Raw genomic sequence first — 26,794 nt, forward strand, 5'->3', positions numbered from 1 at the left:
GTTCCCTGATTACCTCTAAATCGCCATCACCTGCTTTAAAATGGATCGCCTTTTAATAGACAGAGCCGTAGTTCACTGATAAGCCATGCAAAATCGGGTTCATTATCGTAGTCGATTCATCTTCGATACTGAACGCGATTTTGCGTGGCTTGTCCGTGAACTACGGCTTTGTCTATTAAAAGGCGCTCCATTTGAAAGCAGGTGATGGCGATTTAGCGGTAATCAGGGAACTGGCTTTACTGACGAAATGCGCGTGAGAATCGCATGCGATATATTGCCCAGCCCTACTGATCACATGTAAATAATTTCTCTTCAGTGTGAATATTCATGTGTTCCCTAAGGCTTCGTTCCATTGTGAAGCCATTCTCGCACAGAATGCAGGTGTAAAGGCAGGAACACACCAAGCCAACACTGACAAACTAGTGCCGCCGAAAGCAGACTACAGGTTTGGCTCACGTGGGCGTATGTGTCCAGAGTTGCCCTGAATCGGCATTGGAGTTAATCGGCATCGGAGCTCCTCGGTCCATCTGATCCTTAGTCTAAACCGACGCTCGACAGCCGACGGACAACTAGCACGTCCCTTCTGCGCCTGTGTTAGATGAAATGCCTTTGCAAACCAGGTGTGTTCCTGCCTTAAGGCCTTAAAGTTCTCATGTGGACTTTAAGGCTTTCTTTTGAATTAAACTCTTTCCACACTGTTGGCAGGTGAAAGGTTTCTCTCCAGTATGAATTCTCATGTGGACTGTAAGGCTTTCTTCACGTGTGAAACTCTTTCCACACTGTTGGCAGGTGTAAGGCTTCTCTTAAGTGTGAAATCTCATGTGGACATTAAGGTTTCCTTTATGTGTGAATCTCTTTCCACATTGTTGGCAGGTGAAAGGTTTCTCTCCAGTGTGAACTCTCATGTGGCCTTTAAGGTTTCTTTTATGACTGAAACTCTGTCCACATTGTTGGCAGGTGAAGGGTTTCTCTCCAGTATGAACTCTCATGTGGCCTTTAAGGGTTTCTTTATGTCTGAAACTCTTTTCACACTGTTGGCAAGTGTAAGGCTTCTCTCCAGTGTGAATTCTCATGTGGACATTAAGGTTTCTTTTATGACTGAAACTCTGTCCACATTGTTGGCAGGTGAAAGGTTTCTCTCCGGTGTGAATTCCCATATGGATTTCAAGTGTTCCTTTACTATTGAAACTCTTTCCACACTCTTGACAGATGTAAAGCTTTTCTCCAGTGTGAATTTTCATGTGGCCTGTATAGCTTCCCTTTTGACTGAAACTCCTTCCACACTGTTGGCAGGTGTAAGGCTTTTCTCCAGTGTGAATTCTCACATGGACTGTAAGGCTTCCCTTTTGACTGAAACTCCTTCCACATTGTCGGCAGCTATACGGCTTTTCTCCAGTGTGAATTCTCACATGGTCTTTAAGGCTTTCTTCACGTGAGAAACTCTTTCCACACTGTTGGCAGGTGTAAGGTTTCTCTCCAGTGTGAATTCTCATGTGGACTTTAAGGCTTCCTTTATGTTTGAAACTCTGTCCACATTGTTGGCAGGTGAAAGGTTTATCTCCAGTATGAATTCTCATGTGGATTTTAAGGGTTTCTTCACGTGTGAAACTCTGTCCACACTGTTGGCAGGTGTAAGGCTTCTCTCCAGTGTGAATTCGCATGTGGACTTTAAGGCTGTCTTCACGTGTGAAACTCTTTCCACACTGTTGGCAGGTGTAAGGCTTCTTACCAGTGTGAATTCTCATGTGGACTGTAAGGCTTCCCTTTTGACTGAAACTCTGTCCACATTGTTGGCAGGTGAAGGGTTTTTCTCCAGTGTGAATTCTCATGTGATTTTCAAGTCTTCCTTTTCTATTGAAACTCTTTCTACACTCTTGACAGATGTAAAGCTTTTCTCCAGTGTGAATTCTAATGTGGACTTTAAGGCTTCCCTTTTGACTGAAACTCTGTTCACATTGTCGGCAGGTATACGGCTTTTCTCCAGTGTGAATTCTCATGTGGTATTTAAAGGTTTCTTTATGTCTGAAACTATTTCCACACTGTTGGCAGGTGAAATAACTTTTAGTTCCAATCTTTTGAGCTCTTTTTTGTGAGGAAGCCTGTGTCGCTCTTTCCCCAATCATGAAATCATGATGTTTATAATAATGTTCTTCCTCTTCTTGCTTTTCATTAAGTTCATGACTCATCTCTTTCAGTTCCATTAGGTCTAGGGCAAAAATAGACAAAAAACAATTTAGACATTTAAAACATCAAAACCAACAACATTGTAACACAGTTCGTACATGTACGGGAAGAAGGAGGCGGGAACTGGCGAATGTTTAAACAAAACTTTAATTTCAAAATAAACAAATACAACACGAAAGTAATACCAGCAGACCCTCGTGGACGTCTGCCGACCACACAAACATAATAAAACATAAAATAATATCCAGGCCTGGTCCTCTCTCGTCCTTCACTGTCGTCGCTCCTCCTTTTATGCACCCGAAGCTCCTCCGTGAGAGACCCTCGCGCCATTCTCTCATGGCTCTTGCCCGCCCTGGTCGCCACAAACATGTTTGTATCCTATGGATCAGGGACGGGCAGCTTTGGTACTGGAGGGCCACTCTTTTGCAGAGTCAAGTCTCATCCCTAATCAAATACACCTGCCTGTAATTTTCAAGCATTCCTGAAGACATAAGGCTGATTTTTACTTCTGCGCCATGTGTACCCCGCAGGTATAGTGTTGGCTGTGAGTACCACATGTAGAACGAGAAAGACGTTATTTTTTTATATTCATCAAGATTTTGTAAGCTTACAATTATGCAATATACAAAACAAGCTTACATTATATCTTAAGGATTTCTTTTAGTTCAAAGCATTAAACAATATGTGCAAGCAAAACATATTGTTACATGTGCTGTGGATCCATGTTCTATTATCATCATATGGACTCCATTTCCCACAACCCCCCACCTAGGAACCAATCATGCACTCACACCTGTTTCCCATCAGTGACACTTTATAAGCTGCACTCACACACACACTCATTGCTAAATTATAGCTGTGTCTCATTTAATTTAATTTCGAAGGCTGCATCCTCAAGAGGACGAATCCTACGTGGTATATGGAGTTTCCTTAGCCAGAATTAAACAAAACGTCTTTTGTAGGACACACAGGCAGGAAAGGAAACAGGAAGTATATCGTTGTTATGCCAACGCGTTCACAACAGCCTTGTTGCGCTCTCAGCCAATGAATGAAAATTATTAATAAATTTGTATGTAATTTGAAAAGAAAATGTATTTGTTTTATTTTGGGTTATACTTAAGGAGCTGGCAATGTACAACAGATATCTGTTACAGAGACCAAGGAGGAGGATATTAGGCAGAACAAAGTTTAAAACAAAAACAAGCTTGAAACTACTTACATTTAAAGGTCATCATACTATAAGTATATCTTGTAAGTTTAAGAGCTGAAAACTTCCTTGTTAGTCCAATAAAAGCTTTAATTGACACCAGACCCAGAAAATGACAGGATTTACAAAGTGGGGATCTATGACGTCAAAGGGCAGCTAGCACTGCCTCTGCCGAAGAAGAACGTCTACTTCATCACTGCCTGTTTAGCCCCGCCCACCGATCCGCGCATTACATGCAATAGAATAGGTAGCCTAAGTAACATAGGTCTATGTGGTGCTAAAGCAGATCGAGCTACTAAGCAATAAACATGTCATTGAGGATTACAAAATATTGTGCAGTGCCTGGACTTGATAGTAAGGCAACATGTGAGTAACTGTGTTAAATCTAATGCTTAATTTGATATGTGATGATTCATGTACAGTCGGATGATCTTTGTCAGTGTGTCAGTAAATCAAATCAGTGACTAAACTTCACTTTGCGTTGTTTCTCTTAGTAGGTTATTTAATGGTGATTGAATTATATAAAGAAAGCTCAAAGAAAGCCCCCTTTGCAATCATTGGAGCAGCACGTTGAAGCTGTCAATCAAAAAGGCGTGAGTTTATCAGTGACTGACACGCAAACTCCAGTTTTATTCAGCGAATCTCTTAGTTATATCATGTTTGCACTGTTAGTGAAGATGAAAGCATTTGTTAGTATACAGAAACTGAGTTGCAATGATGAACAAAATGTCTGTGATCGACTACAATGTTCATCTCTGCAACCTCTGGAGGACGCAGCCTTCAAAATGAGACACAGCTATTGTTTAGCCTTGTATCCAACCTTGTTTCCATGTTCCTTGATCCTTGCCTGTGTTTTTGACCCTGGACTGTTTCCTTGTTTAGGATTGTTTGCTGCCTGCCTAGACTTTTGCCTGTGATTGAATTATTCTTCTTGTATCTGTTTGATGGTGTTTGACGCTCTGCCTGTATGACTACGCTCATCCTATTTATAAAGCCTCGAGACAGTATATGATTATTTAGTTTGTGTTTATATTGTTTCACATGTTTATATTGAGAAAAACTACAATATCCACATGCTAGGGTGAGAAAACGAGCTGCACTAATATATGTTGCAGATGTTTCTTTATCGTGGCGAAAAAGGATGGAGGCTTGCGGCCCTGTATTGATTATCGTGCACTGAACAAGATCACCGTTAAGTTCCGTTATCCCCTTCCTCTTGTCCCAGCTGCTCTAGAACATCTACGTGGTGCCACTGTGTTCACCAAGCTGGACCTCCGCAGCATGTACAATCTCATCTGGATACGCGAGGGGGACGAGTGGAAGACCTCACCTTCGTCACTCCCACCGGCCATTTATTAACATCTCGTCATGCCATATGGCCTGTTCAACGCCCCCTCCGTATTCCAGGATTTCATACATGAGGTCATCCGGGAGTTTCTCCATCGATTTGTCCTGGTCTACATAGACGACATACTTATCTACTCCCAGAGCTTGGCCGAACAACACCACCACGTTGCGGAGGTCCTCCAATGCCTACAGCAGTTTCATCTCTTCTTGAAAGCTGAAAAATGTTCATTCCACCAACCTTCATTTCACTTTCATTGATCACAGTGGCATCCGGGTGGACGAGGGGAAGGTGGAAGCTATCAAGACCTGGCCCACACCATCCACAATCAAAGAACTCCAGCGTTTTCTTGGCTTTGTTAACTTCTACCACCACTTCATAAAGAATTACAATTCCATTGATCATCCACTCACCAACCTACTCTGCAACCAGCCCAAGTCTCTGTCCTGGACTCAAGAAGCCACCAACGCCTTTGAAGCCCTCAAGAAAGCCTTCACCACCGCTACATTCCTCGTCCACCCAAATCCAGATCTGCCCTTCGTCATGGAGGTGGACGCTTCCACTACAGGAGTGGGAGTGGTGCAATCTTAGCAGCAGGGGACGCCAAGTAAACTCCATCCATGCGCCTTCTCCCACAAGCTCAACCCGGCGGAGGTCAACTACGACAATCGGTGACCGCAAGCTCCTGGCTGTCAAGCTTGCTTTGGAAGAGTGGAGGCATTGGTTGGAGGGAGCTAAACATTCCTTCCTGGTCTTAACTGACCATAAGAACTTGGTATACCTTAGAGCTGCAAAGAGACTTAATCCCAGTCAAGCACGGTAGGCCATGTTTTTCTCCCGATTCGACTTCTCGATTTGCTATCGCCCTGGCTCCAAAAATGTAAAGGCAGATGCCTTGTCCTATCTCCATGCTCCAGATGAAGAACCTGAAACAATTCTCCCCGAGTCAATCTTTGTGAGCCCTGTCTCCTTGTCGGAAGAGACCTTACCCTCCTGCAATGCTTGACGCTCCATCGGGTTGTCCCCAAGGCTTGCAGTACATCACAAGGACACGACGCACTCCACTGATTCACTCTGCTCACACGTCACTTGGCACTGGCCACCCGGAGGTCAATGAGACCTTCTCGCTGCTAAAGGAGCGCTTCTGGTGGCCCAACATGGCCAACGACATCAGAAGGTACATACAGGGCTGCAGGGAGTGCGCCATCTCAAAGAACCCTCGTCATCTCCCAACCGGCAAGCTCGATCCTCTGCCCGTTCCTGAGCGAACCCGGTCACACCTGGGAGTGGACTTTATTACGGGACATCAGACTGCGTCTGCCCTGCAAAAAACTGAGTCCCAGATTCATTGGCCCGTTCACCATCACCAGACAGATCAACTGGTCACTTACCAACTCCAACTCCCTCCACAGTACAGAATTCACCCCACATTCCATGTGTCTTTACTAAAGCATCACCATCCTTCTGTTTCTCCCCCCACAGAGCCTGACGTGGGAACTGCCTAGCCCCCCCTTCCACTCATCCTGGACGACGGTGCAGCCTACGAGGTTCGTGGAATCTTGGACTCCCAGCGCCTAGATTAGAATACCTAGTGGACTGGGAAGGCTACGTTCCCGAGGAGCACTCTTGGGTCCCCAGAAATTACATCCTCAATCCCAATCTTCTTAAAACATTCCATGCCAGCCACCCTGACAGACTTGCCCCACATGGAAGAGGACGGCCACCACGACCTTGGGGTCCTTGGCCCTCGGGAGCGGGCCGTGGGGGGGTGGGTACCGTCACATTGGTACATGCCAGGCTCCCCCATCAACCAGTCACAGCGCACCCAATCACCAGAGTACTAATCACTGACACCTGCACCTCATCAGCACTCATCAGTCACAGTATAAAGGACTCACACTCACACACACACTCACTGTCCGGTCTCGTTTGTATCATACTTACCTGTATGCTTGCCTTAAGGACTCCAGACGATCTACTTTACTGTCTCCAACGTCTCCTGATTCCCTTGTGTGTTTCTCCATCTGTGTGTGAGTGTTTCCAGTCTCCAGCGTCCATACTCTCCAGCGTCATTCAAGCTCTTCACTCCTACGATCACAAGGCAGTATTACCACTCTGCATTGCTTCATTTATCTATTCTTCACATTATACTCACCTGCACAACTGTTTTACTCTACTGCAGGGGTCCCCAAACTTGTTCCTAGAGGGTCGGTGTCCTGCAGAGTTTAGCTCCAACTTGCATCAGCCCGCCTTCCTGGAAGTTTCTAGTATGCTTAGTAGGACCTTAATTAGCTGGTTCAGGTGTGTATGATTAGGGTTGAAGCTAAACTCTGCAGAGACACCGGCCCTTCAGGAGCAGGAATGGTGACCCCTGCTCTACTGGGATCAATAAACATCACTGTTTCATTCAAATTCAAACAGTCTTTTTATTTTTTCGAATATTAATTACAGATCGAATATTCAAATATTGAACTATTTGTGCACACCCCAGCATAGACTACTGCGCAGAGTCTCGGGTGTAGGTGCAACACAGAAATAAAAATCAGCCTTTACCATTACATTTTAGGGTTGGGTTAATTTTTACAGGTTTATTTGATCAGGGATGGAGCTCTACAGAATAGTGTCCCTCCAAGACCAGAGTTGCCCATCTATAGATCTTATACAGCAGTGGTTTTCAAACCTGGTCCAAAGGGACCCACCACTGTACATTTTGTATGTATGCTTTATTTTTCACATCTGGTTAAGATCATCAGCTTATTAGAAGATTGCTGACATTGATGGAGAAATTTACAAACTACAATTTCTGTTCATCAATAAGGTGAGAACCGGACCCCATATAAACCTAAATATATTCAAATAATTTAAATTAAATGAAAAGTATTTTATTATTCAATAAGTGAAAGAAGATATTTGTTGTTGTAATGTCAGACATAGCACACACAATAGTAGTAGCCATTCTGTACTCCAGCGATCTCACTGCCCCTTCAAGCAAGCCAGGGCCCGGTACGGAGCGATCACACTAGTGACATTAGATAGAAAGAATGAGTGCTTATGAGATGTGTTTTCCTCAGCACAAAACTGGTTATACTGTAACTATGGTTATACTCTTACCTGCAAATGTTACAAATTCATGCAAGTGTGTATGTTCTGACAACAGGCTCCATTAAACTTCAGTGAACGAATACCAGTATGGACATGCACATCAAACAGACAGAGCACAGTTGAATAGGAATGAAACACAAGATGTCCTGTTCCTGGAGCCCTGATCAAATGCACCTGAAGCAGTGAATTAAGATCTTCAGGGGCACTTGATAATTACAGGCAGGAGTGTTTGATCAGGGTTGGATCTGAACTCTGCATGTTTGTAGATCTCCAGGAACAGGATTGGTCATTCAGCTCTGATACTCTGTTCTGAGACAGGATGGATATTTTAAATACATCTACAAAGTGCCTGTTGAGGTACTCCAGGGCTGCGCTCAATTTCAGATTTTTATGCCCTTCCCTTGCTAACTTGCTCCATCTTAAGGACTCAAATGTACATCGTTTACACTGAACCAACACTGGCAGAATCTGTCTAGCTACTTTAAATGTACCTCTCTGAGCTCTTGATTGCTTGGAATATGCAATGGAGCTTATTTGTAGATGTACTTATACTAAGTAAGTTATTGGCAGATCTGAGGGACCTAGGAGCTTCAAATAAGATTCACATAAATAAGATCAGAGATATAGGATGGTGCTTGTCCATTAAGAGCTTTAAAAACAATCAGCAACATTTTAAACTGAATTCTGAAAATGACAGGAAGCCAGTGAAGGGAGGCTAAAACTGGAGTGATATGATCATGTTTTTTTGTACTAGTTAACAGTCTAGCTGCTGCATTCTGGACCATCTGCAAACGTGCCAATGAAGATTGAGGAAGGCCAAGGTACAGCGAATTACAATAGTCCAGCCGTGATGTGATAAATGCATGAATAACTCTCTCCAAATCTTGAAAGGAAAGTGTTGAAGTCTGGAAATTATTAAATGCATATTAAATGCTTATAAAGGGAAGCCAGTGAAGGAAGCCAGTGAATGCCTGTCTTACATTGCCAGTTAAAACTTGACCTTCTATCCTATTTTCATAATCAAATTTTACTTTAAGAATTCCCCCCCTCAACTGTCTCCCAACAATGGGTAGGTCTAAAAAAAGGATGATAGTTTTGTAAGTAAAAACCAAACTTTATTAATGATCTGTACAACTTTTATGGCAGATTTGAAACTGAGGACGATAGGACAGAATGTGATGTGATATGCAATAATCTCCCAGTAGAAACATCAATAGTTATCAATGAGGCTGATGAAACTGCAAGCCTTTGAAAACTGAAGCCAAACAAAACCACTGGCCCAGATGGTTTAAAAGCCAGACTTCTTAAAGATTGTGCTTCTCAATTAAAATGAGTTTTTACAAGGCTATTTCAGTTTTTTTTAGATACTTGTACAGTGCCAAAATTATGGAAATATTCAATAAGGCCTGTGGCAAAAAAACCTGTTGCCAGTATATTAAGGCCCAATCCCAATTCTATTTTATACCCCTTCCCCTTCCCCTTCCCCTTACGCCTACCCCTTCCCCTTGCCCCTACCCCTTCCCCTTGCCCCTTGAAACAGAGTGTCAAGGGGTAGGGCTGAAAATATTCCCCTGAGAAATGGGACACCACTACTAGACCGTCACACGTCATCATAAGTCGTCGCTAGCTCCTACGTCATAGATGTGCCGATGTTTATCATACACTTCTAAGATGCCATCGATAGCTGTAGTGATCTCTGTTGCTTGGGCGACAGCTATTTTTTTGCATTTGTCTTCAGTTCTTCGCATAAGACAAAGGAGACGATGATGTCTTTGACGCCTGTGTTTGCTGGAGGATCAGTTTATGGTATGTACAATGGCTGCACAAACATTTTGTTTTATTTAACACAACGTTAGCTAACTGCACAACTCGGTAACAGTAAAAGCTGGAATATATAAAACTTGTGGTCTTGTAATCTGTGGTGTTGTATGAACCCGTTGGAGTTACCGACCTATGTTTGTATTCATATATGCGTTTACAGTGTCAAATTTATCCGACTGAATGACCCTTTGGTGTGATGTGATCATACATGGATGTCTGCTGTTTGCACCATAGCTTCCCTCATACAAATATTTTCCATGCTTTTACAACGAATGCAAAATAAATTAATTAAAAAAAAAACAATTTTAGTGTAGTTATGCCATGTTAAACATTAAAACAAATGTTTTTTTCCCTACTAAACTATAGTTAAACTATGGTATTTGTGTGGTAATGTTAATCAACACGTAAAACAAAAAGAAATGTTTTAAATAGGCTATAATAAAACCGTGGTGAGATTTCTAAAGGGCTGTGAGCTTTGTTTTGAGGGAGAGGACATGTCACTAGATGTAGTAAAAGTTTTAAAACTTTTTTTCCCTAGGCTGGCAGTCCAGTAACATACTGCATGGTAAATCGTAACGTGCCCATTTTGCAGTTGTGGCTTGATGAGGAGTTAGAGCTGAAGCAGGATTTCCGCCTGAGCAGAACAGCAATGAATGCTTTGCAAAGGCTCTTACAAAGAGAAACGGACCATGGCTGGGGTCATCAGTTGGAAACTCTTATCTACGTTTACTGGCTTGCACATGGACTGTCGTATCGGGTAGTCTCCAGTGTTTTTAATGTGCCAAAAGCTACAGTCCACCGCGTTATCCACAGAGTGGCACAGAATATATGGGTAAACCTGAAGAAAGCCATCCTCTTCCCACAAGCAGAGGAACTACAGGCAGTGGGGCAAGGATTCGCCCAACTGTCAAGAACCCATGCCTTTAAAAACGTCGTTGGAGCAATAGATGGCACCCACATAAGGATCAAACCCCCGAAGCGGCACCAAATTGACTATTTGAACTACAAGGGCTTTTATTCCATTAACATGCAAGCAATGTGTGACTCCAGTGGACGTTTCCTGGACATTTTTGTGGGCTATCCGGGGTCAGTTCACGACACACGGATATTGAAAAACAGTTCTTTTTATAGAGCACAACGTTATCCACCTTCAGAGTACATTATTCTGGGTGATGGCGGCTATCCCTGTTTAGAAACCCCAATATGCTTGATCACACCCTACAAAGAGCCAGTAAATGAACAAGTTCAGGGCAGCTTCAACTACTACCACTCAAGGGCCCGCAGCATAATTGAAAGGGCTTTCGGCATGATGAAGACAAGATGGAGGTCCACACTTTTCAGAGCCATGGAAGTCAAACCTACATTTGCTCCCCAGGTTATTGCGTCCTGTGCATTTTTGCACAACGTATGTTTGGATAATGGAGACATGCTTGAACCTGATGGTGACATTTTAAGGGACAATTTTGACTCCCACCTTCCCCGTGAATGCCTGGCACCCAATGAAACATCTGGAAATGCTACAAGGGACAGACTGGCTGCTCTAGTTTCAGGCATTGTGTAAGCCCCGTGAACATCCAGAAATAGAGTTGTACTTTTCATACAGTTGTTTCATACAGTTTTTTTTTTTTTTTTAAATAAAATTATATAAGTTGCCTATTTTAAAACAGTTTTCATAATAGTTGTAGTATTGTAGATGTTATTCTAACATTTTATATCTGTGTATTGTTTGCAATAAAGTGTTTTCATACATATTGCATGGTATTTTTCTTTTTCCAGGTACGTTACTGTGTAACACTGTCACATAAATGCATGTTTTACCACTCTATTTATTACAATGATTTTAGGTATAATAGAGTTTTAATTGGTTTACATGTGTTTTAGTCCATTTTATTCCTCTTATCTATTTAATGTATGTCTTTAAATGTGTATGGGTCTGCCTGTCATGTGACTGATCACATGACAGGAACAAGGAAGTAAGCCAGCATAAAGGAGGCAGCATGGCAAACAATCAGCCCCGCTCATTACAAACGTGATCACCCACAAGCTGGATTGAGGAGCTATTTCTTGGACTTACCTTTCCAGTGCTTCACCTTAACTTCACTTGGATCAACACTTCTGTGGACTTTGTATATACACCGGTGGACACTTTCACATTGGGACTTTCAGCACGTTACTAGGACTCTTAAGGACTGTTTTATGGTGTGGTGAAAATGGACTCCCTGCTTTTAAACAGCCTAAGTTTTTCTAGTTTTATTGTGTTGTTTTAAGTTCCTTGTGATTATTGTAAATATACCTTATTTATTCATTTCTGTTTGTATCGTCTTTTTAAACACTCATAGCTGCTCACACAGTATAATCTGACCCCAATATTAATCCACGTAAACTCGACCGATTGGGCCGATCGTTACAACTGATATTGAAACACAAACACCTTCATTTGAAAAACAACAATATAGCTTTTTATTGACTCATAAAAAAATGAGGTAGAATGTGCAATCATAAGTAACAAAAATATTGCACTTTAATAAATAAAAATAATCTGTAAATAATAACAGAATATACTAAATTAAAATTTTAGAAACAACAAACAACAACAGTGCAAATTTCTAAACTGTGAACTTTTAAAGAACTGTGCGAAATGTAAACGCGTATAAAAGATCACTATAATTTGTCGATCATTCTTTCAAACAGATTCAAAAACCTCTCAGTTTTGGCCTCACTCTCTTCATGGCGTTTCTGTTCCTTGATGGACTCTTCAGCTAAAAAATCCAAAATTGGATTACTTTTTCTTTTCCTCTTTTTGGGTGATGGAGTTGGGGGGCTTGCTACCACCATGGAGGATGCTGTGCTAGAAGAGGCTGTCTCTTCTGATGAATTTTGCAATGGCCCTATGGTGGTTCCTATGGTGCTGACGGTAGTAATTTCACTGAAGTCAACACTTTCCTAGGACAAAAAGATGATATACACAAGTACAGAAATGCGTAATAAGTCATTATATACATTATCATCAAAACAATGTTAAAATTATCTAATTTCTGACAACAAATATAGCAAGATTAGGTAATTGTATTTAAAACATTACCATGGATATTGTTATGGGTTCCTCTTCAGTGAATGAAGAAACCACCACAGGAGGATCTACAGAAGGCCTGGAACCCAACACCTCATGCATTTCTTAAAAATACTGCCACGTAGAAGCAGTTACCTCTCCAGCATCTGTTCCTGAGCCAGTTTTTGGTGTTTTTATGTCCTGAAGGAAGACACAAGCAGAATATTCATAATAATATAGTACTGAAAATGTCTTTACTTTTTTACATTTCACTAAATTTTACAGTAGTAATTCTATGAAAAAGATAATTAGAAGAAATTCTTCTCAATTATGTGTGTGTGCATTTTACAATAATACAAAACGTACTGAAATGGACTGCCTAGATTGTTTAAGATTTTTAGGTAACACTTTACAATAAGGTTCATTAGTTGAACATTAGTTAATGTATTAACTAACCATGAGCAATACATTCGATACTGTATTTACTAATCTTTGTTAATGAAAATACCGTTGTTCATGTTAGTTCACAGTACATAATGTTAACAAGATTTTAATAATGTATTAGTAAATGTTGAAATGAACAAAGATTAATGTTGTATAAGTGCAGTTCATTATTAACTTATTAAACATTAGTTAACTAATGTAGTTCACTAAATAATCTTATTGTGTAACCAATTTTTATAGAACCACACTGCTTACCTTGTATTTCTTCTTAAAATTTTCCCACTTCTTGGATGCCTGTTGGCCAGTCACCTTTCCCTCCAAACCCAAGTCTTTTATAAGTGCCCTGTAACATTTAACCAAAATGAACAGTAGTGCACAACTGCACATATCTCGCAGTAATCAGGCACAAGCAACATAAACGTTTAACAGATGACTCACTCCCAAAGTTGTTTTGCTGTGTATTTCGATTTCAAAAATCGCTGCTCGTTTTCTGCACGAAAACGTATGAGCCTGCGTGTTTCCTCAGGAGTCCCTGGTTGATACAGAACATACAATACTGATGAATAAGCACACAAACTGAATGCACTTTTTGTTTATATCATGTAACGTACACGTATTTATGGACGTAACCACAACAAAACAATACATTAATCAGGCATGCGGCAAAAAAACAAGTTAGTTGCCACTGATTGATTTGAATTTATGATGTCAAATCAATGCGGGTTTCAATAAAATATAAAAAAATATGTTGTGGAACTATCATAAAGTAAAAAACATTAGCGAACTTTTTTCATAGCGATTTTAACAAACCTTTTTTCGGAGAACATAACCGTATACATGAACACACGATTAAAGGCAACATAAAACAAGTGATTATTTATTACTAAAATACCGTTTACCGTAAAAAAAAATACTTACATTTATGGGTCTCTCTGCTCGCTTGGTCGGCCATGTTGGAAATTTATCATACCCCTTCGTCTGAAGTGTGGTCCTGAAAAATCTTCGTTTGAAGGGCTACCTACCCCTTCCCCTCCAGCCAAATGAGAACAAATGAGACACCCCTACCCCTTCACGTGAACGCGCGAAACAAAGGGGAAGGGGAAAGGGGAAGGGGTAAGGGATAGAATTGGGATTGGGCGTAAATGACTTTCGGCCTATTGCAATAACTTCCATACTATGTAAAACTATGGAGCGAGTCTTGGCTAACCACCTAACTTCAACTGTGGCCTCGAGGTTAGATCCACTTCAGTTTGCATATAAGTGTAACAGAGGCACAGATGCTGCTGTACTGACCCTGCTAAACACAGTTACAAAACATCTTATGAATCCCAAAGCATATGTCAGATCACATCGGCTTTTAATTCAATGAAGACACACATTCTCTTAAAAAGGCTTGTTGATCTTGATGTTGATACAGGGTTAGTTTTATGGATTAGAAACTTTCTTTCCTGCCGTCCACAGAGGGTCTGTGTCAGAGGTATTATATCAGACGTCCTCACTTTAAGCACAGGTTGCCCACAAGGCTGTGTTCTTTCTCCTGTGCCCTTTTCTTTATTTACAAACATATTTACAAAATTTTTTGGTTCAGGAAGAACATTTTAGATTATTAAATTATGCAGATGATATGTCCTTAGTTGGCTTACTGGACAAAACTAACTCTGTATGATGTTGCTTATTTGTGTCACACTAAGGCCCTTGAAACTTGGTGTCATTTTAGTCAATTAGAAATTAATGTTATGAAGACAAAATAATTAATTATGTGTACAAAAAGAGAGGACAATCCAAACAATTTCAGAATTACAGAATTTTAAATATCTCAGCTCAATCCTGGACTCACAGGTGAGCTTTGTCGATAACTCTGAGTATATCTTTAAAAGATATTCAGAGCGATTATTTCTTCTATTGGGGAGAGTGTACCGTCTTATCATATCCCTGCCTGGTATGAACATTTAAACTGCAGATCTAGGAATAAGCTCACCAGAATTGTGTCAATGGCAAGCAAAATAGATGGCAGACCACAGAAGCCCCTAGGACAACTTTATGTTGAAAGGGGAAGGAAGAAGGTGAGAGGTATCCTTGCAGATAGTTCACACCCTCTCTTTAGCCAATTTGATCCCTTGAGATCAGGTAGGTGCTACAGAATACAGAATAATTAGTGAACAAAAATGTGTTCAAGCGATAATTTATTCCAAATGCTATTAAAATTCTTAACTCCGCAAGTGTTTGACAAATGAAATGACAAGGCATGAATTGTAATTTTATGAAATGTGAATTCGTCTGTTTTCTTGTTCTGTTTTTGTTGTTTTAAAGTGGAACTCAGTAAGATGAACACTGTCGTAAATACTCCAAGCACAGCTCTGGACTACAACGACTACAACGCAATAAATAACCAACTGCCTTGATTCCAAAGCTGCTACTTCTTTTCCCAGTGGCTGAACACCAAGACCTTCATTTGAACCATATCTAAGGTTAAAATATAAATAAAATGAATGTCAAAATTAATTCCTACAGTCATAATTTGTAAATGTAGCTTGGAAACATACTGCTCACTATCCGACTCTTCTGTGATGCTAGACACTGGTATCTGTGGTTGTCTTTGCTGTCCCTTGCTTGGCGTAGAAGTTGTTTTCCAACGTTTGTAGCTAAAAAAAAAAAAAAAAGTAATGCAGTCTTATTACAGCACACTGTCAATAGTATGTAAATCTTTCAGAAGCATATACTCAATTTGGACAACAGTCAGGAGCAACGCATGCCTTGGCATTAGCTTTGAAATCTTGCATTGGTCTAAAGTGAAGCCAGTCGCTGACGCAACGTAAACAATATTCTGGGAATTTACTATACTATTGAAACTGCCGGTTGAACTGCAGTTGTCTCACATAAAGCCCGTACATGACAAATAGAGAAACACTCATCAATCCCACCACGTAGTAACATAGTAGGCGAATTAGCATGCTTGCATCTCTGAGAGCCGATAAGCTAAATACATGCCACATAACAGTGGCTATATCTCGAAGGATATGCAATAACAATAGATCTAATGGAAATAGTAAGAAAATAAAGTTGTTTGGCAAGGTTACTTACAAGTTCAACAACATGAAAGCCATGTCAGAATCGGTTTGAAGTCCTTCGCTCTGTTTCAGTTGATGCCATTCTGTAAAAGCTGGTCCAAGGTTGACTCGAGAATGAGCTCTCTCTCGGTCTAGTTCACGTTTTCTCTTCCTAGAATCTTCAGACAATGGTTTCCTCTGTTTTTTTTAGTGGCTCCGCCATGACTGATGATGAAATAATGTTGTTTTGGTATGATCAAAGGGAGATCATACTGTGTGAGGTCGCTATGTGTATATTGAATTACTGTAAAGCATTATGTCATTCTCGCGTGAACGTGAACATAAGGCGAGATTGTGTCGGGTCGGCGCAGCTCAACTTGCAAGTGCTGTTTTATGGCGTAGACGTGCCAGAGGGGGTTAGTTCTCGCCTCAAACACACCACTACAAGTCAATTAACCATCATAAGGACTTAGAAAACTATTTATAAAGGTAAAAAAGTTACTTAGTTCTGCTTTAACACTATTTGTATAGTCATGTTGTGCTGGTGAGCCAAATACAATTTTTCACCTTGGTGGACAATAAAGATATATAATACAATATAATACAATACAAATTCTCAGTTGATAGAAGCTGTTTTTAACAACTGAGCTAATTTGTTTTTCAAGACAAAGCTCAGAGTCAAAGACAGCACCTACATTTTTTGCATGTGACGTAATATATGGAGTAAGATCAGGGGCGTAGTTTGTGGGGGGGATGGGGGGGAGGTCACCCCCCCAATATTCAAATGCTTCAGTTACAACCCCCCCAATATTTCAACATGAAAATCACAGCAGATCAAATGAAAAATATGTAGAATTCATTTATTTTGTAACAATAATTTTGTTTGTATTCAAATATGAGTTTGTCATAATAAATTAGACAAAAATATTCTCCCCCTCCATTGAACCGATTGGTAACGCCCAACCAACGCGCCTCGCTCTTTCACCAAAACAACGCGAGTGGAGCTGTACTGTTTGAATGAGACAGCGCGGGTAGCACCAAAAATGAAGAGAACCGCTGCCCAGCCAACTATATTAAACCGCTGGTCCGTTAAAAACAATAAAGCATGTACTGAGAAGGAGGTATGAGAATGTTTTGTAATACACTTATATTTTAGCTAACTAATCCATTACAATGTAGCCATAACTATCAGTGTAACTGTAACCAGTTACCAAAACAGCCGTCTGTTTTGTTTGTTCATTTTTCAATAGTGTCTGTAATGATCAATGACAAAAATATTCACATCGGTGTTTGTTTTCTTCCTAAATTAATCTGACTTTTGAACGAATTGGCTGAATGAACGATTTAAGTGACTCACTCACTCAATAAAAAAGCGAATCGCTGCCGCCTACTGGCGGTTTCAATATTTAACATAATTTCTTTCTTTTTAGAATCACCGTTATGTTAGAATTTGATGAATGATTATACATACATTTCATAAAGTTCTGATAGATAGATAGATAGATAGATAGATAGATAGATAGATAGATAGATAGATAGATAGATTATCCAATAACACTACACATAAAACAGGTTATTATTTTTTAATATAAAAAACAAAACAAAAAAACAAACAGGCAGCATACGTTCAACCCCCCCAATGTTGAAACCAAATCTACGCCCTTGAGTAAGATTGTCTTTGGCTATAAAATTTCTGTTTTTGGAGGGTTCAAAAATAATCACCTCAGTCATTGTTAAAGGTGCTACAGAGGATCTTTTTGTCGACTAAGAAACCAAAGACTGTTAGTGAGTTTTTTAAATGAGCGAATGCGTAAGAACAACCTCCCTCCTTCACAGCTCATTTCGAGGAAACGCCTCCCAAATCTCGTGCACGAGTATTGAAACACGAGTGTTTAGCACCGGCATTCGCTGTGTTGTGTTAGTGGATTCATTATGTCGGACTCACCGCAGGTAACTCATAATCTGCAGTTGTTTCTCCTGTCTCCTGACAAAAACATTGCATGCGGCGCCTGTAAAGTGTGGAAAGTTACTGGAGCGCGCAGCCGCGCTCGTCTCTCACAAGGAACGCCATGGCAGTGATTGACAAGCCAGAGGGCCAACTGGCTGAAGTTTTTAAGGCCCTACGTCGTGCATAGATGATGTATATTAATAATATTCCTTTCAGTGCACCTAATAAATAGTCTTTTATCAGTTAGTAAAGACAGTTTCAAGTAATATTGCAAAAATGTATAAAACAAAACATCCTCTTTAGCACCTTTAAGCTGGAGGAAATTATTTACCATCCAGCATTTAATGTCCTCAAGACAGTCCATGAGAGGCTGCAGAGAATCTCTAGTTTACAATGGAAGGTACAACTGAGAATCATCAGCATAGAAATGAAATTTTGTATTTTCTAATTATGTTGCCAAGCAGAAGTTTTGACAGGAAAATACAACAAAGTACATCGTTTACAAGTAGCGCGTCGATTCAGTGTGGTATTCAAGACTCTCGCTCTCTCAAGCTCTCTGCCTGTGTTTGAGAAATACAGCACTCTCAGCAAAACTACGACGAGTCGTGGATCACACTAGAGTTTGTGGTACTTTAAATACAAGTACGCATCGATTGAGTTGAACTGAAATAGTACAGAATGATTGCTTGAGAGAGAGAGAGAGAGAGAGAGACAGCGAAACTCAATGCGTGTGAAAATATATACTAACTAGATCATACATGATTTGTTTGAATATAAAAGGCTAAAATAATGGACAATATCTTAACAGAACATGATCTTTATTTAATATTACATAATTTTGACCCCAAAAATGTATTGTTGGCTATTGCTACAAATATACCCGTGCGACTTATGACTGGTTTTGTGGTCCATTATCACATTTAACGGAAATACTGAATTTTAAAGTTGTCTTATGGGTGTGGAACGGCATGAGGGTAAGTAATAAATGACAGAATTTTGATTTTTGGGTGAACTAACCCTTTAATTACAAGTAACTAGCCCTAAACCAAACCCTAACTCTTGCTCTACAGTAAGTCCACTTGAATGAAACGAGTGAATTTAGACACTGAGTACGTCTGAAGGAAGGGCTGCTGATTTCACACAGTTTGTGCTGCTGTTTGATAATCATTTGAAACTGGAAATTCATTCAGCATGTGCAAACCTTAATTAAACCATTTCATGATCAATTAAACAGGAATTTATACCTGAATGATATTAGGCTGGAATGAATTCTGTAATATTCTCTTTAAGATTATACTTCTGTATATTCTCTATTTCTGTGGAGATGGACATTTTAATTATGATCAAATGACTGAGTTCAGCTGTGAGAATAAAACCAACCTGCTTGTTCCTCAGTATCTTCATGTTTCACACTGAATGTTTCTTCAATCTTCATGTCTTCAGACTCCTCTTTAATAAACACGTCTTCAGTGTCCTCTTCAATAAACTCAATCTTTATGTCTTCAGTCTCATCTTTAATGATCACCAACTTCTTGTCTTCAGTTTCCTCTTTAATAAATGCCATCTGTAAAAAGAGAATGATTAACAGAGTTAAAATTCTTCAATGACCCGTTGGATAAAAAAACACTCAAAACTAAAGCTGAAAATTAATAAACTTCATATTTAGACATTTATGATCTACATTTGGTATTTAAAGAATTATAGATTATATTTAAATGATTACACTGATGAAAACATGATTAGTTAGTGTTTGTTGTTCTCGTTCACTGTTTGAGCAGCACGTGTCGTGATTCACTGAATCATTTCTCAGTGTTTGATTCAATTGACTCGGAGTTGAAAAGTTCAGTTTCTCCATCATGACCCTCCAGAGACTGAACCCGTGTTCATGAAAAACTGATTTATGATATATAGAGAGAAATGAGACGCAGGTTTACTGTTTCTCATCAGTGGATGAGCTTTGCTCACACAAATATCCTTCATTACAGTTAGATAAAGAATCACAATGTTACATTAAATAGTAAATAAACTATTAAAATTACAAAACTGTTTCTGTCGATTAAATCAGCTTAAATTCTTAAAACAAACCTTTATTCAGCAGAATCACAGCAGATGCAGGAGCGCGGCGCAGTCTTATGCCGTCATTTCGCCACACCAAAATAAAAGTCCTGCATTGTCTACAATCACAGAAGTGCACAGAAATCCAACTATTTTACCGAATTGAAACACATTAAAAGTCAGTGGCTGCGTCCGAAACCGCCTACTTCTCTACTATTTAGTAGGGGAAAAGCAGTAGGCGAGCGAATAAGTATGTCAGAAGCAAAAAGAGTAGGCGAAAATTACCTGGGTGACGTACTAATTCTCGCGAGATTCGGCCGTGCGCCTACTTACCTACTCTATAATAGGGGAAAATCAGTAGGCGAGCGAATAAGTATGCCAGAAACGAAAGTAATCATAAACAAGTAGTTGAGAATTTCCCGGATGGCCTACTGCTTCCGCCCAGATTCTGAAGTGTTCCTCGATGGATACTTTTCTATCCCAGGAGGCCACGGGAGAGGATACGTCATATCAAACACGGAGGTGAAAAGCGACGCGGATGCTGTCAAATGTGAGTATTGAAAACCAAAAACACGGTTCTTGTGTTAAAGTCACATTTGTTGAACTACTGTAGAGTAAACTGCTGAATGTGTAAAGATGCTAGACACTATAGTTGTGATTTTACTGTAAAAACATGTTTTATTTTGTATAGATAACAGGGAGCTCTAGTAAACACATTAATTCTCCGAAGAGGATACATCTTAAAGATGCTTACTAAATGTTTATTTAACATCTGGCAGGAAAATATTAAGAATATATAAAGTATTATGACTTATGCATGATGGATTATGTTCCATGAGTGATGTGTGTGTGTGTGCTATTATGTAGAATTCACTGTTATCAACACTGTTTACATTACATGAATGCAAGTAATGTAAATAAAAAAATGTACACTTAACTAGACAGGTATAAGTTATCTATTTTATTTGTCTGTTAGTACTTTTAATAAAACAAGGAACATTTGTGTTGGATAAAAAGTGAGTTAAAACAAATCTTCAACTACCTCAAAATTTAAGGATTTGTAGATTTGAGCACATAAATCTCAGAGGAAACTTGAATCTTGTCTGATGTTACAGGGACAGAAATGAATACAAAGTCTATTTAAATCTTAAGTTGTAGTTTATTTTAATTATTGTAATTTCAAACAGAGTTATTACAGTACTTTTCTGATCCTTGATGTCTTTGTATTTGTTGCAGAGCTTTGTGTTGGAGCAGGACCTGCAAGGAAAGATGACAGTGGCATTTGTGGAAAAAAAGGGAAAAAAAAAAAAAGGAAAACCTGAAACAAAAATTTAAAGATCATTTTGTTACTTCTCATACAGAAATCAGATAACATTGTATTGCTAAAATGATTGCTTTTGTATTATGATTGTGTATTTTTGTAGGATGTGAAATGTCCTCAGACGGGTTTGAGCACTGAGGATGGAGAGCCACAGCAGATCCTGGGAATGGTTCAGTGTCATGGACGAGATCCTCCATCACTCCTCCTGCCCTTACTGCCTCATCTGACCTGATGTTGATGTGATTTCTTCATCCTCAGTGAACCCAGAGCCAGCGAGAGCATCTAGACAAAGACCAAACAGTGAGGATGTGATTTTGGTCAAGTTTGTTCTGCTGGTGGAAAAGCCCTCACCCTCCATCTTACACTCGCTCTTATCCAGCGAGTGTAAGATGGAGGGTGAGGGCTTTTCCACCAGCAGAACAAACTTGACCAAAATCACATCCTCACTTTATTTTATGAAACTAGAGAAAATTAGGTATTCTCTTCACCAACCTAGCACCATTTTCATTAAGCTTTGGCAGCCCCTTCGTGAACATATTAAAACTCTCCAGCTTGACCCTGCACTTTGTGTGTGATCCCCTTTTCTCCCCCCGCATCTATTACCAATCTAGATGTTGATACTAATCTTATATTGCCTGGCCATTACACTGCTGTACTTACTGTATGCATGACTGTACGTTTTTGTTTTGTTTTTTTTCGAGGGGAAAAGAATCCTTGGTGTATCTTCTTACTGTAATGTTTTATTGTGTATTATCCCGTTTGTTATTTTTCATTATTATTATTATTATTTTTTTGTAAGTTTCTGTAATGCTTAAAATGTATAAATAAATCATAAAAAATTTGTTCTGCTGGTTTCAGTTCATACACTGAAGCTTCAAAAGCATCATCACTTAATGTCATGAAGCTTCTGGACGTCAGGCTCCATGGACTGATATTGTAGAAACTAGCTGGACAAACGTGATCAAAATCAACTTTTGTGGAAAAAAAAAAATGAACACAGGGATTGAACAGCGTGAAGGCAAGTGAATAATGACTGAATTTATATGTTTGGGTGAACTAACCCTTTATGCCCCCAAATAGCGTTTGTGCTCTAAACACTAACAAAAAAGGATTTAAAAAAAAAATCTAATGTACATTTGGCAGATGCTGTTATCTAAAGTGACTAACAGTGCTCTTATTACAGGGATGATCCTGCTGGAGTAAAGTGTCTGGATCAAGCACACACTGGTGGAGACGCTGCAGAGCTCAAACCAGCAACCTTCTGCTGACCAGCTCAGTGGTTTAGGCCACCACACCACAAAAGTAATGAAGCTACAAAAGAAATCATCATGTAATTGTAAAAATATGAAATGAAGTATGGCAAGAAACTGAATGCTGACATGAATGAATTGTAAAAAGTTTTAATCTGTTTATTCAGTCATGCTGATGGAGAGCACAAGAATGTTTGCAGCAGCAGATTGTCCCGCACATCTTCTCCCACTCCTGCTTCAAGCTTGTAGGGTTCAGAGGATCATCATCATGGTCTTCCTCATCCTCTGGATCAACGATGTCCCCATTGAGAAGAGCAGCGGTGAGGGACATGATGATGAAGGTGTTCATCAGCTGCTTCATCAGAATAAAGCTGCAGAATTGGCACAGCTGTGTGAGATGACAACAGGACTGTAAATACCTGATTGTTAGATCAATACATTTGAATAAAGCTTTGTTTCGTGTGTTGTTGACTTGTACGTGCATTTATTTAATTATTGTCATTATTACTTTAATTAATTCTTTACTTATTAATTATGCTATTATCAGTAAATGTATATATTTTATTACTTCATGCTTTCATTGACTGTAAATGGAGATGTATTCACATCAGCTGTATTTGTCTAGTGTGTTCATGCACAGCTGTCATATATCAAAACATTACATTTTGCTTTTTTTACTAAAGAAGTAATATGAAAAGTAATATAATTAAGTTTTGGTTTATGGTTAATGTTGGGGTGTGCTAGCAAAGCAATTCGCTCTGAAGTAATCTTAATTTCAAGTAGATTTTACTTACATTTTTTGAGTATAAAATCAACAGTCTTCTTCAAAGGCGAGATCTTTGAGCAGCTGTTGACGTCTTCTTTGGCTTCAGACATTGCTAACACTGAGGGAAACTGCACTAGGTAGAGTTGTGGAGTTACTGGTGCTGTGAGGTGTTAGTGCACCTGTCACTCATCTTTATTTTATTGCAGGACCTATATAACATACAAGATCAGGGACAATAACAGTTGTATCTTTAACAATGAACAATAATAATGAAAAAAAAAACCATAAAAATGTGTTTGTAAACATCATCGTTTGAAATTATATATACAAAGCATGATGACATGGTTAAATATTTTGAATACATCATAATGCATAAAAGTATTTAATTTATTTATTATTTGTAAGCCTGAGGGATGAAACTAGAGCTAATTCAACAAGAAAAAGGGGACAATTTTTGATTTATGCTTGTGGATGGACATTTTTGTATATAAAATAAAGAAATTAATAACATTCACACGAATTTGGGTATTTGTAACAAAAAAATAAACTCACATTATAAAAATATAAGAACTTTAAATTAACCCAAAATATATTAGTTGTAGCCTACTACAATTACAAAATTACTGGCAGCTGTTTCTTCAACAAGACCACAAAATAAGCAGTTTATCAATATCAAGATATTAACAGATAGAAGAATTAAACCTGTCACTCATATCTTTTAAGTTGTTGCACTTGTGATAACGTAGGTCACATGATAACGTCAACATGGCGGATTATTTTCGGATCTCGCATACTCAACGAGATTTGGCTGTTAAGTACCTACTCTTTTGGCGCTCGTTAAGTAAGTACTTATTGAAATTAAGTACCTACTCATTGAGTAGGCGGTTTCGGACGCAGCCAGTCTCGTCACGGAGTGAAGTGAAATGTCCGCTTGAGCTGTGATGCATGTTAATCGTGGTTATAAAATCCATAAAGTACGTGAGAAATGCTAGATTAATTATTGAAATGCATATTTTGAAAAATCGTTAACAGGAAAATGTTATTTAAATAGTTCTAATTGCTTGTGTTTTGACTCTTAAGGATTAAGTGAGTTGAGCTGATTTTTCGACGAAAACTGCATAGAGCAGATTTCCTTGTTAAATCTATATACTATTTCTGATCTTTGTCGATTTATTCATGGTAAGTGAGCTCATAAATCACCATATTTGGCTATGATTTCTGCATTTTTCCAGTCTTTTGTGAGTCAGGTGTTCTTAAATGATACTGTTATGTTTTTAGTGAAATATGTTGAGAAATTAGTTCATATGTGAATTTATTACCTAAATCAGCTGTTTATTTGCTGTTTAAAAGTGTTTTATATCCATTTTCTGACTTTATGAGCGTGATGAGTGTAACAGTGTGCCATGTGCTGCGAGTGCGAGCTATCAGCTAAATCAGGGGTCTCAAATTGTCACTGCGGTCAAGCCATCCGTGTGGTCCGCGCATACACTTGGTATTACGGTAAGACTGTCTGTGAACCGATCTGAACGTGATTTCACATTCATTCATTTATTCAGTCAGTCAGTCAGTCAGTCAATAAAAATAACTAAAAAAAAATATATATATTTCACAGCTCAATTTCACCTGAAAAATGATAGTAAACCTCAAAGCCTGACATTGTATGCTGCTGAATTCCAAAATTAAAGCCCTCCAACACTCATACGCTGTTTTGTCCATACATTGTGAAACTGAATACATTTCACAGACCTATTTTACCTCGTGTGGAGAGGACACATTCTCACAGTGTCAACGGCACCGTTTCAGCAGGATATTCTGATGTTGGATTCCAAAATAATGAGTCCAAAACTCATGTCAGCTGTTTTGACTATACATTTAGAAAATCATAAAAATAAAAGTCCTAGTTCCCACAAAACAAATTCACCTCAGATGCACAGTACACCTGCTCATAGTGTCAACTACACCGTTTTAGGACATTCTGATGTTGTATTCTAAAATAAAAGCCCCCCAAACTTCATATCTATGTGCTATTTTGTCTATACATTCAGAAAATCATAAAAAGAAAAGTCCTAGTTCCCACAAAACAAATTCACCTAAGATGGAGAATACACCTTCTCATAGTGTCACCTACATCGTTTCAGGACATTTCTGATGTTGTATTCCATAATAATATATGGACAAAACAGCGTATGAGTGTTGGAGGGCTTTAATTTTGGAATTCAGCAGCATGTCAGGCTTTGAGGTTTACTATCATTTTCAGGTGAAATTGAGCTGTGAAATATTTTTTTGTTGTTATTTTTATTGACTGACTGACTGACTGACTGACTGAATAAATGAATGAATGTGAAATCACGTTCAGATCGGTTCACAGACAGTCTTACCGTAATGCCAAGTGTATGCGCGGACCGCGAAATATAGGGGCGGCTAGATTGACTGCTCATTTCTGGGTGGCGGCTGGCTTGACCGCAGTAAATTGTCGGGGGGCCGTTTGTGTGATTGACAGGAGGGCCATATTAACATTAAAGCGCAAGAAAGCGCAATATTTCAGAAAATTTACTTTCCTTTGCATTATTTCTCATTTACTTTCATTAGGGCAACTGAAATGTTTTTATACCTATACTATAAATATTTTATTTACCATACTAAATGTAAACCGCAGTGTCTCTCTCATTGTTATAGAGTGTAATATAATACTATTACTAATATAATATTACTAATATAGCCTACTAATATAATACTATTAATTGCAATAGTCTGGTGCAACTTCTCACATCCAACAAGGTGCATGGAATAAAAAATATGTAATTTAGGAACAAAACCAGCAAAACTTGTGGAGGGTCAGAAATAAACAAAAAACTGGAGCTAATATATATATATATATATATAAACTTTATTTTGCCAAAAAATAAAAAGCTCTCATACATACATTATTGTTATGTGTAGCTGGTAGAAGGATGAGGCAGATACGGATTTCCACAATATAGATACTTCTTTAATAGATACAGGGCAGGAACACCAAACATACACATAACTTAAACAGAGAACGGACGAGGAGTGAATGGAGTGAGTGCAATATAAAGGGAGTGCAGATGATAGAGTCCAGGTGCAGGTGATCCGTGATGATGAGGAGTTGACAAGGGAAGTGAGTGCAGGTGTGGAGAACAGGAGGATCTTGGGAAATGGAGTCCAGGGGAACAAGGGATCTGTGACAATTATTAGATTTTAACATCTAGTGGAAGTATTTTCCCTTACTTCATG

General features: G+C 39.1%; 2 protein-coding genes, 1 long non-coding RNA gene and 1 pseudogene across 3 annotated transcripts; 3 read left to right on the plus strand and 1 right to left on the minus strand.

Annotated features, from left to right (window-relative positions):
• LOC137005151 (uncharacterized) overlaps positions 1–26,794 on the plus strand; it is a 1,346,463-nt pseudogene that overhangs the window by 110,160 nt on the left and 1,209,509 nt on the right.
• Positions 479–20,320, minus strand: LOC137006554 (zinc finger protein 569-like). Its single transcript, XM_067367408.1, has 3 exons — positions 20,233–20,320; positions 19,528–19,711; positions 479–2,206 (listed from the first exon to the last, which is right to left on the minus strand). Exons 2-3 carry the CDS (start codon positions 19,709–19,711, stop codon positions 804–806), a joined length of 1,587 nt encoding a protein of 528 aa, XP_067223509.1. The 5' UTR covers positions 20,233–20,320; the 3' UTR covers positions 479–803.
• Positions 9,510–11,220, plus strand: LOC137014096 (uncharacterized). The gene is given in 2 exon segments (XM_067378239.1): positions 9,510–9,644; positions 10,198–11,220. Coding segments are annotated over 2 exon segments (1,158 nt in total).
• Positions 20,541–23,188, plus strand: LOC137007709 (uncharacterized). Its single transcript, XR_010892640.1, has 5 exons — positions 20,541–20,752; positions 21,439–21,823; positions 22,382–22,541; positions 22,707–22,825; positions 22,941–23,188. It is a non-coding gene; the product is annotated as an uncharacterized lncRNA (long non-coding RNA).

The sequence above is a fragment of the Chanodichthys erythropterus genome, chromosome 3 (assembly GCF_024489055.1).
Source record: "Chanodichthys erythropterus isolate Z2021 chromosome 3, ASM2448905v1, whole genome shotgun sequence".
Lineage (NCBI taxonomy): Eukaryota > Metazoa > Chordata > Actinopteri > Cypriniformes > Xenocyprididae > Chanodichthys > Chanodichthys erythropterus.